The sequence below is a fragment of the Psammomys obesus genome, unplaced genomic scaffold (assembly GCF_907164565.1).
Source record: "Psammomys obesus unplaced genomic scaffold, mPsaObe1.curated_primary_1811, whole genome shotgun sequence".
In the NCBI taxonomy this organism is placed as follows: domain Eukaryota; kingdom Metazoa; phylum Chordata; class Mammalia; order Rodentia; family Muridae; genus Psammomys; species Psammomys obesus.
Genome location: NW_026585894.1, coordinates 15,480,069 through 15,492,813, shown reverse-complemented (window position 1 = coordinate 15,492,813; position 12,745 = coordinate 15,480,069). Strand labels below are relative to the sequence as shown.

The following is a 12,745-nucleotide window of genomic DNA, read 5'->3' as shown; positions in this document are numbered from 1 at the left end:
CACACACACACACACACACACACACACACACACACACACACACACACGGGGATGGGGGGGCACAGGCAGCCTAGAGATTATCTAAAGTCGAGGAGAGGATACAAAGAGGTCAATGTGCAAATGTTAGGCCGTTCTATATAATAATCTTGAATATCTGTATCCAAGGAGGCCCTAGAACCAATACTTCTGGATACCAAAGAGTGACAATACTCACAAGACAAAGCATGATGACTTGCTTTTGAAATGTGGTACGGTTGAAGTAGATGAAGGGCCCAAGGAACCACTGGCCTTTGGATGGCCAACTGAACTAGGAGATGGTATTCCCAACTGTGCTATTGGTTGACAGGCTGCTTCAGTTTTAAGGCATGACCTACCTCATCTTAGATTGTGACATTTTAGGGTCCATTGTGAAGCAGCAGTGAGATGTTGCATAGGTAGGTACTGGACAAGTGAGAAACACTTTGACCAAGTTAAGAGGCTTAACTTCATCTCTCCTGATAATAGCATTTATTAGTATTTCACACTAGAAGTCTCTATTGGGAGAGAAATGCCCTATGTCTTGTGAGAAGTTAAGTAGCATCCCTTATCTCTACCAATTAGATGCCAGTTGTACTCCATCCCAAACTGCACATGCAGATATTAACAAAAAATGGGCTCATAAGAGAATGTCATCTTAGTTGGGGATCAGTGACTTAGAAGGCCGCCAAAGCTAAGGGTTTGCTAAGCATAAAAGCACATGTTTATGATCCCAACACTGAGAAAACTGAGGCAAAAAGATGGTTTGAGGTCTATTTACACAGTTAGCTTAAGGCCAGCCAGGGCAAGACTGTAATGAGAAAAAAAAAAAAAAAGGAAGAGTAAAGGGTTAAATTATAGGCCTACTGACAGCAACAGCTCATCTACTTTCAGTTCCCCTATTGCTTAGAAACTGTTCTTTACAAATGGAAATTCAGAGGTCTGGAAGTACTGATGCTTTCTGAAATTTGTCCAGTGATGGAATAAAAATGTTACTGCCTTCAAAACAATCCAGTTACAATAATAAAGGCCACTAGAAACTGCTTTGAGATTAATGAAAAGCAAATACAGCTTGTAAAAACTAGTTCTGGAGCTCAGTTAGCAGAGTGCTTTCCTAGCATGCACAAGGCCCCGAGTTAGAGTCCAACCACCACACAAACTGGGTGCGATTGTTCACGTTTATAGTCCCAGAGTTCTTGGTAAGTGGAGGCAGGAAGACCAGCAGTTTAAGGCCAGCCACATCTACACAGGAAGTCCAAGGCCTGTCTGGGATACATAGTACCTTCTCCTAAACAAAGCAAAACAAAACAAAACAAAAATCTATTGGTTTCGATTAAAGTGATGCTTCAAGAAAGTAATTATAGATGCAAACGCTTATATTAAGAATAAACAAGGTACTTCAATTCTAAAAGAGATGTACTTACTAGAAGCACTAATTGGACTCAATGGATGAAAAAAAAGGGAGGACATGACACAGTACCAGTGAATATGGTTGAAATTTGTTGTTTGCATGAAGAAAATTCTCAATAAATATATTTTTGAAGGAGAGATAGTTTCTAATACCTCATCTAGTATTGAAGGGGCTAGGAAGTGGTTATTTCCTTCTGACATAGATAAGCTGGACAAAGTGAAAAATAAACTACTATCTGTGGGGAATGAGATTAAAGAAAGCATCAATTCCAAAGAGTGGATAGACAAGCAGGTGCTAGAAATGAGAACTTGCCAGAGCAAGAAGCCTCCACAGGAAGTATGCCAGGGTACTGACAAACTGTCAGGCACTCTCACTGGACAAATCTGAAAGTTGAGAACTGAAGGGGCTCAGTGTCGCTTAAGCATACTTTTGTGAATTTTGTCCCATTAAAAATAAAGGAAATAAAAAAAAATAAAGGAAATATTCTCAGTTTTCAGGCAAGAGAGGAGGAGCAGTCATTATGACAACAGAATGTTCTGTGAAGGTCACAGACCTGGGTCTCACCACAAGACTAAAATATAGTCATAGGAAAATAGAATGTGTCCGTCTCTCCACACCTCATCACTACACTACTGAACACCTGTTCTCCAAGATCTTTTACCCAGCACATCATGTCAGGCTGCCAACATGAAATGGCAAAGGCGTATTAAAAGGAAAAGCAACTGAAGCTAGGGACATAACAGTGGTAGAGGGCTTGCCTAGCATACTCAAGGCCATAGGTTCCATATCAGCACCCAATGAAGAAACTTAAGGAAGGGCTTTATTTCTTCTCACCAAATGGGATAAAACCAATCATTGACAGCAAGTAGCTCCTTATCAGCAGGAATGTAGAGTTGAGACTACTCTATTCCTCACATCAGAGTGAAGAACACGAAACAGAAAACAAAAAATGCTGGTATTCTGATTGCTTCTCCCCACCCCCTGCTTTGTATCCAGTCTTGTACTCCAGTTCATGGCATGACATCTCCAACATTCAGAGTGGGACTTTCCTCTTTGATTAATCCTCGTAGGAAACACCCTCAGAGACTTACTCAGAGATCTGTAGACTAGGTGATTCTAAATCTAGTCATGTTAACAATGAAGATTAACCATCATACTGTACCTCAAAAAAGGAGGAGGAGGAGAACAAGAGAGGAACAGTTCTTGAAAGTGTTTATTTGGTTGTATATAGAAGATGTATTGGGATTAAAAACTCAAACTGTGGCATCATGCTTTCCCTCCTAAATTCAAGAAGGAATGAAAACTTCTAATCATCTTAAAAAAAAAAAAGAACATGTCTGATAGTGAGCCATCTCACATTTTCATCCCCCCTTCAAGCATTGTTGTCTCTGTCACATAACCTGAATCACAATGCCTATTAAAATAAAGAAAAAGGAAGTAGAAGAGTCTGCTGGAGGAAAGACTGCTTTGCTCCTTATGCTGGTGATGGAGCTCAGAGCCTCCTAAAATCTAGGCAAAAGCTCCTCCATTTGCAGAGTCCCTCTGTACTCCTGAAAGAAAACCCATACAACTGCAAGTATTAGAGGTGGCAGGATGCTACCCTCACAGAAAGAAAGTGACAACAGCACTGTAGGGAGATAATGAGCCATTAAAGTGCTTGATATGCAAGCATAAGGAACTGAGTTTGAGCCACAGAACCTACATATAAAGTCAGATGTGCTGGCACATGCTTATGATCCCAGTGCTGGAGAGGTGATGTCAGACTGGCCATCCAGCCAAGTCTGGTTGCTGAGCTCTAGGTTGCAGTAAGAGAGCCAGCCTCAAAACAAAATGGTGGAGGGCTCCAAAGGAAATATGCCCAAGGTTGACTCCTTGCATCCACACACGTGCACATACATGAATGTCCACCTGTACATATATAAGCATGAATACACATGAACACACACACACACATATACACACACGCAGGGCGAGGGGGGAAGCTTTCTCATCACATTTTTTCCTGTCAAACCACATGAGATTTGCAATCCATGACACAGAACTTCCCTTACTGTAGTTTTATTGGCCTCAGTGTTCATCAGGGAATGCTTGAGATTCTTTGCTAAATTTACTCAGACTTATCTTGCTGTTTTCAAACTCAAAAGAGCAGCTGATGAATGGAGATCGTTTTTCCCCCTCAAAGCACAGGGCACCTCATATAAAAGGATCCAGAGGAAAGCAGACAGAGAAGGCTATGTGCTCTCTAACAGAAGGCCTCAGTTGTGAGTCAGAAGGCAAAGGAGCTTGGCAAACCAAAAAATTTCAGAGCAGTACAGTTTGATTGGGATGAAATCCCTTCAAACTTACTGCGATACTCTGTGTCCAGACACTGCCTGGGCCACCTGGTTCTGTCTATATGAGGATAAGTGAGCATCCATTTGCTGAACTAACCTTCCCTGACTTCAGAACAGAACAGGTGGCATGAAGCCACAGGAAAAAAATATGGCAATCTTCTGTTTTTCTACTCTGGACTATTATTTTCCCATAAAATAAATTCCCTACATTGCCTAGAAGGGCTTTGGAATAAACACAGATTTAGAACTAAGTTTTTTTAAGGAGAAGGAACAATGTAAGTATGAGGAAATTGTGAGGTATACCTGTAAATTCTGTACTGAAGTGGTACAGTCACAAGTTCAAAGCCAGCCTAGACTACATGGTGAATTTTAGGCCAATTTGAGACACAGCAAGACCTTGTCTCAAAAACAAAAATAACAAAATGTATGAAAAAAATTGTTTTAAGAAGCTAAAATATATAAACAGTGTCACAGTATAGAGTATTCTCAATAAAGGAAGACTATAGTGACCTCAGAAAACCTTAAATCAAAGCAAACATACATTGTAGGAGTCTGAAGATAATTCTGCTGCCTGTAAAAATGACAGCATGTTGCAAACATCCTTCAAGAGCAAAAAGGACACTATCTTTTGTATTTGTGTCATAGTTGACTTCATGCCAGTTAAGCTGATTGCCTAATTTCACACCTCCAAGCTAATGACTAGTCTAGATAGTGAGCTCCAGGACAGCTGGTCCATAATGAGACCCTATCTCAGAAAGAGGGATGGGGTAAGGTAGTCAGGATCACTGAGATAGCTTAGCAGCTAAAAGCTCATGCCACACAAATCAGACAACCTGAATTCTACTTCCAGGACCCATGCAAAAGCACAGGGAGATTGCTGCACAAGATCAAGTCAGATGAAACCTTACAGCATTGTGGAAAGCTGCTTGTTTTCACCCTTGCCTTCACCTGGAAACAGGGATAGGCAGGATGTTTTGCCAAGTTCACTTCCTTTTGTTTGTGTGTGGATCACACAGACAGGTGGTTGAGGTAAACAAATTTGACCTCTCCATGAACCCCTTCATTGTATAGAGGTGCTTTGTTTTGACTATAAAAAGGAATTGTGGAATAAACCAGGTGTGATAGTTTTCTACTAGCAGTCTTCCCAAACAGATCCCATGTGCAGTGTGTGTTTTTTTAAATGTTTCTTTCAATCCTCACTCCCCAGTCAAGAACTGTTAGACTCTGCTAGTGGGCTCCAGCACAGCATGGATTTAGAAGAAGATCATGTAGTCCCACCCCTACCTGAGGAGCTCTTAGCATCTGAGAGCTGTTGGGAGAAGCAGAGTCCATTTCTTTAAGGGATGTAGGCCCTGAGAAGTTACTCATGCTCTAGTAGATCATCCTTCAATCATGGGAATACATGTAGCAGTAAATGAACTTGGTGGGTTCATTAAAAGACCACAGGAAAGTGGAGAGGGAGAAGTACTGGGGTAGATAGGGAGAAACTGAGGAGAAGGAAATAAGAGGTAGATTTGATTGCACACATCTTATGCACACATGACATTCTCAAACAAAAAAAAATAGTGGAAGGAGAGAACTGAATCCACAAAATTATCATCTGACTTCTACATGTGCCCACAGAGACACCATAAACACACACACACACACACACACACACACACACACACACACACACACTACAATATCTCAAAAGGCAGAGAAAATTCAGGGTGGGAATCAGTGAGTAGAGAGACCAGTGACCAAACATTAGGTAAACCAGTGGGAGGTTGCAGCAAGGATCATAAAAGCTGGCATGGCACTTTTGGGTTGCCATGTAGCCATCATCTTACAGGTGTTTCTTAGTGTGTGTCAGTTCTGTGAGGCATGTCATTTAGGCATTGTGACTATTAATCTCCACTGTTTACTTGACTTAAATTTAGGTGCTCACCTAAGAATCACACTCCTGGGCATGTCTGTGAGGGTGTGCCCAGAGAGGTTCAACTGAGGAGGGAGGACCTATCCAGAATGTGGAATGTACCATTCCTAGAGGTGGAGATCCTGACTGAATAAAAGAGGAGAAAAGGAAGGGCAGCACCAATCACCTCTCTCCAATTGTGCCAACTGGATGAAATGTGAGCTGTCTCCTGATAGACTGTATTCTCCTACTTTAGTCTGAGGACCATTCCTTTTGTCAGGTATTTTGCTAGAGCATTTTCCTACAGTATACTACAGGAATTTCAGGAAATAAAAAATACAATCTTTTGAGAGACATTTCAGTGGGGGCCATGCTCAACTAATTGCAGGCATGGCCGCTCATGCCTCAACAAATTTCCTCAGGCAATTATCGCTGCCTATATTCCCTTTCAGCTCCTCTCTGCTTATAGCTATGCTGTGATTCTCTTCATAGAGCTGCCTTACAGTTCTTTCCATTTAACCCATTCTCTCAGTGATCCTCAAATTTTAGTTTAAAGGATCTCCCAAACCACCTTTGTGTTCAGGGAAAAAAAAATGAAGAAGGGGTTAGAATTGTTGATCAAAATATTGCTGCCCATATCCATAAGCAGAGGTGTACATAGCAAATAATTTGAGGGTCCTATTTACCTATAGTTTTAACAAGATACCCAGGTACTTTTGTTACAAAACATTTTTGACCATTTTTTTTAATTCTTGGCTCTGTGGCTGATGCTATCATGTTTGTTCTGCATTCCCAAAGAGACCACAGGTGCCAAAACCCAAAAGCCATGTAATAGTATGTCTGACAGTGAAGATGTGAAGATGCATACAATCCTCCCTCCCCCATTTTTCACCTTTTTATCCCTTCTCATGTACAACAGAAAATCATAATGGGCAAGGAAAGGCAATGAACAGATGTTTGTTAGAAAAATAAGCCAGGTGTGGTACTGTACACCTGTAATCTCAGTATTTGGGAGGCAGAGAGAAGCAAGTGGATCTTTTCTAGTTAAAGGCCAGCCTGATCTACATATCAAGTTCAGGGCAGGAAGGGCTACACAGTGAGACCCTGTCAAAACAAATAAATACATAAACAAATAATAAATGATAGATAAGTAAATGTAAAAGTCCTCACTCTTGCATGTGCTGGTTATCTCTCTCCCCTTCCTCCTTTCCTTCCTACATTTCTCTCTTCTCCTCTCTCTGTCCCTGTTTTTCTGGGAAACTTAATTAATACACAGTACCAAAGTAAAAGGAGTTTGTATTAGCAAGGGCTCACTGAATGGAAATCCTTAAGAAAACCTCCAATAAGAGACAAGTACAGTTGAAATGTGTACATGAAGGAGAACAATGAAGAATACTTTATCTTATTTTATGTTATAATATATATGCACATAAACACATACTTACATACACACATACTTACTATACACACATAAAATGTACGTAAACATATGTACATGCATATATATACATATTATATATTTCTCAAGAAAAGTTAGGTGTTAGTGATCATTTCAGATTAATGGGTCTAAAAGTGGTATTTATTTTCTTTATGCTTTTTTCAAAATTGTTTCAATGTAATTTATGTTATTTTTAACAGTAAAATGTTAGACAATACAACTAGTAAAGGATATCTAATACTTGTATTAACAGTGCTTAGACGAGAGAGTTGATGTAAGATTAGATAGGGACATATTTCAGGTGGAATAACTTTACTTTCTAGTTTTCTCAATGGGATAGCACTTTTTATTTGACTGAGATATCCATAGATAAAAAGGATAATCAGATCACTTGGACATACTCTGAAGCCACAATTTTTCCTAAATATTCAACTCCAAAGTAGTATGGATTAAAAAATAAATAACCAACAGCAATCTCTTTATGGCCATAATCTAGCTATAATACAATATATATGTACTCAATAATAAAACAATAATAAGCCAGAGATGGCAATAGATTCCTGGAACCCTAGGAATAGATTTGGGAAGCAGAAGCTAGAAGATTGTACATTCAAAGACAGTCTGGGCTATATGTTGAGTTCCATTTCAGCTTGGCCAAAAAAAAAAAAAAAAAAAAAAAAGTGAGACTGTCTTAACAATAAATACATAAATGGATGAATAAATAATAAATAAGCAAATAAGCAAGCAAGCAAACTGGGCATGCTTACTGTCCCAACACATTAGAAGCAGATGCAGGGGAATTAGACATTCAAGGCTATCCTCGAGTATATAGCAAGTTCGTAGTCAGCCTTAGCTATAAGAGATGCTCAGGGAATCTTATGAAAGAAGGGGGAGATAGAAACACTTGGAGGGTACAGGAGATCCACAAGGAGAGTAAAAGAACCAAAAAATCTGGGCCCAGGGGTCTTTTCTGAAACTGATACTCCAACCAAGGACAATTCATGGATATAACCTTGAACCCTGCTCAGATATAGCCCATGGGTTCCTTAGTAAGGGAAACAGGGACTGTCTCTGACATGAACTCAGTGGCAGGCTCTTTGACCACCCCCTTCCGAGGGAGGAGCAGCCTTGCCAGGCCACTGAGGAGGACATTGCAGCCAGTCCTGAAGATACCTGATAAGCTAGTGTCAGATGGAAAAGGAAAAAGACCTCCCTTCTCAGTGGACTGGTGAGGGGAATGGGAAGAGAAGAGGGAGGGAGAATGGGATTGGGAGGGAAAGAGGGAGGGGGCTACAGCTGGGATACAAAGTGAATAAGTTGTAATAAATAATAAATTAAATTAAATTAAAAATAATGAGCTTTAGAAAAAAAGGAAAAGAACAAGCAATAAAATAGTAAAAATTATTAAGTAATATTAACACAAAAGTTCTACATATTTTCCCTTTGGGTCAGTATAAATTACCCAAGACCCTCTCTTTTCTTTACTAAATATGAGATTTGATATAATATATATCAAAATATTTAAAATATATTTCTGTTTTTGAGCCAAAAACTGAACTCATAGGAACCCGCCCTGCAGATTCTTATCAAATTTTATGGCTAAAGTGCTTTCTGAAGAATTGTTTATAATGACTAAATGTAGAAACACTATATAGGCTTTCCAACAGAAGGTAGGTTATGTAAACTGCAGTCCATCCAAAGACTGTGTATAATATCAGCATATGAGAATCACAAGGGTTGCTCTCTTATGTGTGCTAGATAATACTATATCACTGAGCTACCTCAACCTCCACCTCAACATTTTAAAGTATTGCAGTCAGAAGATAGTGATAACACGGTAGAGTGCCATATGCTTGCAGATCCACAGGGAGAAGCTATGGTACTTTCAACTGCCATTTGACTCAGTCCTTTTCTTAAAAATGAAATCAGTAGAGGGTTATTTGGAAGAAGCGATGAGGACTGAAGGAAGATGGGAGGCTAGCTCTGCTGAATCATGCTGTTTAACCTAGACACAAGAGGAAAACCATGGAAAAACAATAATCCTCTGATTGATGCCCATGGTACCTTTGATTTTTTTTTCATATCAACTACTGTTCCTTCTTGATTTTTTTTCATATCATCTACTGTTCATGTCACCAGTATGGAACACGTTCACTGGATAGTGAAATTTAATTTTTGAAGCCAAATTACATTAACATACCTGTATAGAGGTGATTTAAAAACTACCCATGCACAAAATTGAAAGAGCCTGCAGTACAAATGCACATAGTACACTGGGTAAAGTCGGAAGCTGTATTTCAGTGGAGCTTTAGGGAAATCATGAGGCTACCAGACAAGGCAACTCAGAGGTAAAGATAACTTGACCTTTTCTTTAGTGACTGGGCCAAGTCTGGAAAGGAGACATGAAGAAAAGCAGATAGTAGATTAAGGAGAATGATGCAATTTCTGTTTTCAAACAGGAGCTTATTTTGAGTATTACACATATCCTATTTATAGCTAATATAGCTTGACATATCTGAGTTCAGACCAAAGTCATTTCATTCGTTCCTCTGTGTGAAAAGGTAGTCTTTTTTTTTTTTTCAGGCTCTCCTCAAAAATGGAATTGATAATATTTCAGCAGGTGTTATGAGCTGATTTGACTATCAAGTGAAATCACAGAACACAATCACTTAAAACATCTTAGAAACTTGAGGAATGGCCTTCTTCCAAATACACAATTAGGCTATGTCATGGGATTTCAGTATGGTGCGTACATATTAGTCATCTTCTCTTTTACCTCAGTGGGCCTTCCCTGAAGCATTGATCAGTACAGTGAATGTGAAACCTCTAGGTATCTCTAAGAGTCCCACAAGTACATGGCCTTGGAACTCTACAAAGCAACTTTATCCCATCTTTCCTGTGTCACCTCAAAATTATCAGTGGTTTGACAAGTGACACATCTCCATTATTGAGTTGAAAATAATTTTGGCCCCTAAACACTCACCACAGAGTAGTAATTCTTGGTAAGTGGAGCAGCATCAAATCCTTTGACAGCCTTAGGAGACAGAGGTCTCTCTGTGAAAAAGACATTTAAATAACGTTAATATCACAAAAGCCCATGGTGGAAATTTGATAGTCTAGAACAACTGATGTACTATAAAGAGTCGACATGAAAAGATTGGGGAAATGTACCTTCCTAAGTAAGTGGGAATATCATTGAACTGCAGAGGGTCAAAGTTCAATCTTCTTGTGCAGACTCCTCAAGGTCCAAGGGAGGAACAGATAAAAAGAGCTAATACAGAGCTAAACAATTGCAGAACCAGGAAAAGAGTGTCATTCTCACTTTAGGTTTATTTATGGAAGTCAGGGTGTGCGGTTAATTTATTCAAAACAAGTATCTAAAACCAAAGTAATAGAAAATGTATTTGTAACTTTCAAATTTACACACAAATAGAAAAGAATACCAGCCATGCTTATCTTGGGGTTGCCTATTAGGCCAAAAATAAAATAATCAGAAGCTATAAATCACTGAAAACTTCTGTAAAATTCTCCTCTTTCTCTGTTTTCTGTATTATTTTAATATTATTGCATTGAATTAGAAAATGCTGCCTTTATTTTACGAAGTTAATCTTTCCCATTAAGTCATAATTATGGGATATCCTAACCATTCTTCCATTTACAATTAAAAAAAAAAACAAGACACTCATATTTTTCTTTGTGAGATAGGGTTTTGCCATGTAATCCAAACTATCCTTGAACTCCTGATCCTCCTGCTTCAGCTTCCCAAGTGCCAGAATTATAAGTGTACACTACCACACCTGGCTATAAATGTTTAGTAGTATCACTGCATAGTATCTATCCAGCCCATGATGTCTCCTTTCCTTCATTTTGCTTTGTATTTCATTATCTTCCTATATTATACACTGCTTTAAAACCTTTCTGAAGTTGGAATACACATGACCAAGTAAGCATATGTCATCACACATTAATATTTCTTTTAGAAATAGTATTTTTCAAGTTATGAATCTTTTATAGGCTAACCCTAAAATTTTTAAATATAGAAACAAATAAATCCCAATGATTTTTGATTACACAAAGCTAAGCATCATTCAGAGTAACAATGTTTTTTCACTCATTTTTTCACACCTTTCTTTCTATAGTTTTGTAATTCTATTACAATATTGTTTCACGAACATTTCCCATATAATCTAACTATAATCTAATAATAATCTATAATCTAATTTTAACTCTAATTATATTAAAATATTCCTAATATTTATTTGGGACTAAGTGGAATTAAAGACATTTTATTTATCCTTACAACACCCTGGAAAAATGGAGATTATCATGTTTCACCAAGGAGATAGAATCCTAAGCCAGAGATGTTGTATCTTTTACCTAAAATCACGCAGAGAGGAAATGGCAGAACCAAGACCAAAACTGAGGCATGGCTTCGTAAGGAGGCTCTGCTCCAAATCAACAGGATTCCCAGAGACAGAGAGCTACTAAAAAATTTGGTGAATAGCACCGGGCAGAAACTGATGCAGGACTTCAGTTATAGCTGGGATAGCTACAGAAGGACTTGACCTGACTTCAGAGGACTGCAGAAAAGGATGCAGAGCAATTTCTAGGCAGGGAGAAAGAAAGAATACACATAATGCAGTATTCAGGGGAGTTGTGTACCTGTAAAAGTGAATCATCCAGCTGGGCCATGCTCAAAAGCTTAAAAAACAGCAAAGACAGTATTCATCACGAGGCTCACAAGGACCTGTAACTGCAGTTCAAGGAGGACCTGCTGCCTCTGGCCTCTCTGCAGGTGCCAGCACTCATAGAAACCCTCACTCAGGAACATGTGCATATATGCAAGAATTTTTAAAGACTTTATGGGGGACAAAACTGAGCAATATAAAAACCACTCCACCTGTTACTTGAGATTGTAAATGACAGCCAGGACCTGAACCCAAGGACTGTACTATTGTACTCACTGTTTTTTCTTAGACATGTTTAAAATCCAAACATCTTTTGAAGGAAAAAAGAACAGTCTGAGCTATAAGTGAGACCCTGCTGGGAGGTAATGAAAGGAGAAGAGAAATAGAAAAGGAAAGGAAAAAGGGAAAATGAGAGCAATAGAGAAGAGAAAGACAGGAGAAGAGGAGGAAGAGGAAGATGAAATAAGAATAGGAGGACAACAACAAAAAATAAGAAGACGAAGAAGGAGAACAACAAGTACTACAAGTAGTAGTAGTATCAGAAGCAGAAACAATCAGGAGAGAGAAGAGAATTAAATGAGCAATTATCAAAATTTTTATCAGGCACATTTTCTACAACTTGTAAAGAGATTTTAATTATAAGTTAAGTGTTTTGTTCAATTATTATTTAAACTGATCTTAATGAAAATAAAACTATTGAGTTTGTTGTGGTGTGTCACACTTATAATCCTAGTCCTAACGAGGCTGAGTAGGATTGTCATAATGTTTAGGCTAGCTAAAGATACTTTCAGAGTTTCAGGTCAACTGAGCTACATAGTAAGATGGTCTCCAAAAATAAAAAATAAAAATAAAAATAAACCACTTTTTAAGTATACAAGCAAGGTCTAGAGCCACAACACATGGAACATGCCTCATTTCCTTTGTTCTCAGAAACTAAGAAAGGTCAAGTCTGGTTAGTACGGG

At 38.6% G+C, this 12,745-nt stretch overlaps 1 protein-coding gene across 2 annotated transcripts in view; it reads right to left on the bottom strand.

Moving 5' to 3' along the window:
* The window catches only part of Arhgef6 (Rac/Cdc42 guanine nucleotide exchange factor 6), a 127,315-nt gene that overhangs the window by 58,846 nt on the left and 55,724 nt on the right, over positions 1-12,745 (bottom strand). For both annotated transcript variants that reach the window (XM_055599616.1, XM_055599615.1), the window contains one exon: positions 10,078-10,148. In XM_055599616.1, coding sequence (XP_055455591.1) covers positions 10,078-10,148 — 71 coding nt within the window. The remainder of the gene's footprint in view (positions 1-10,077; positions 10,149-12,745) is intronic.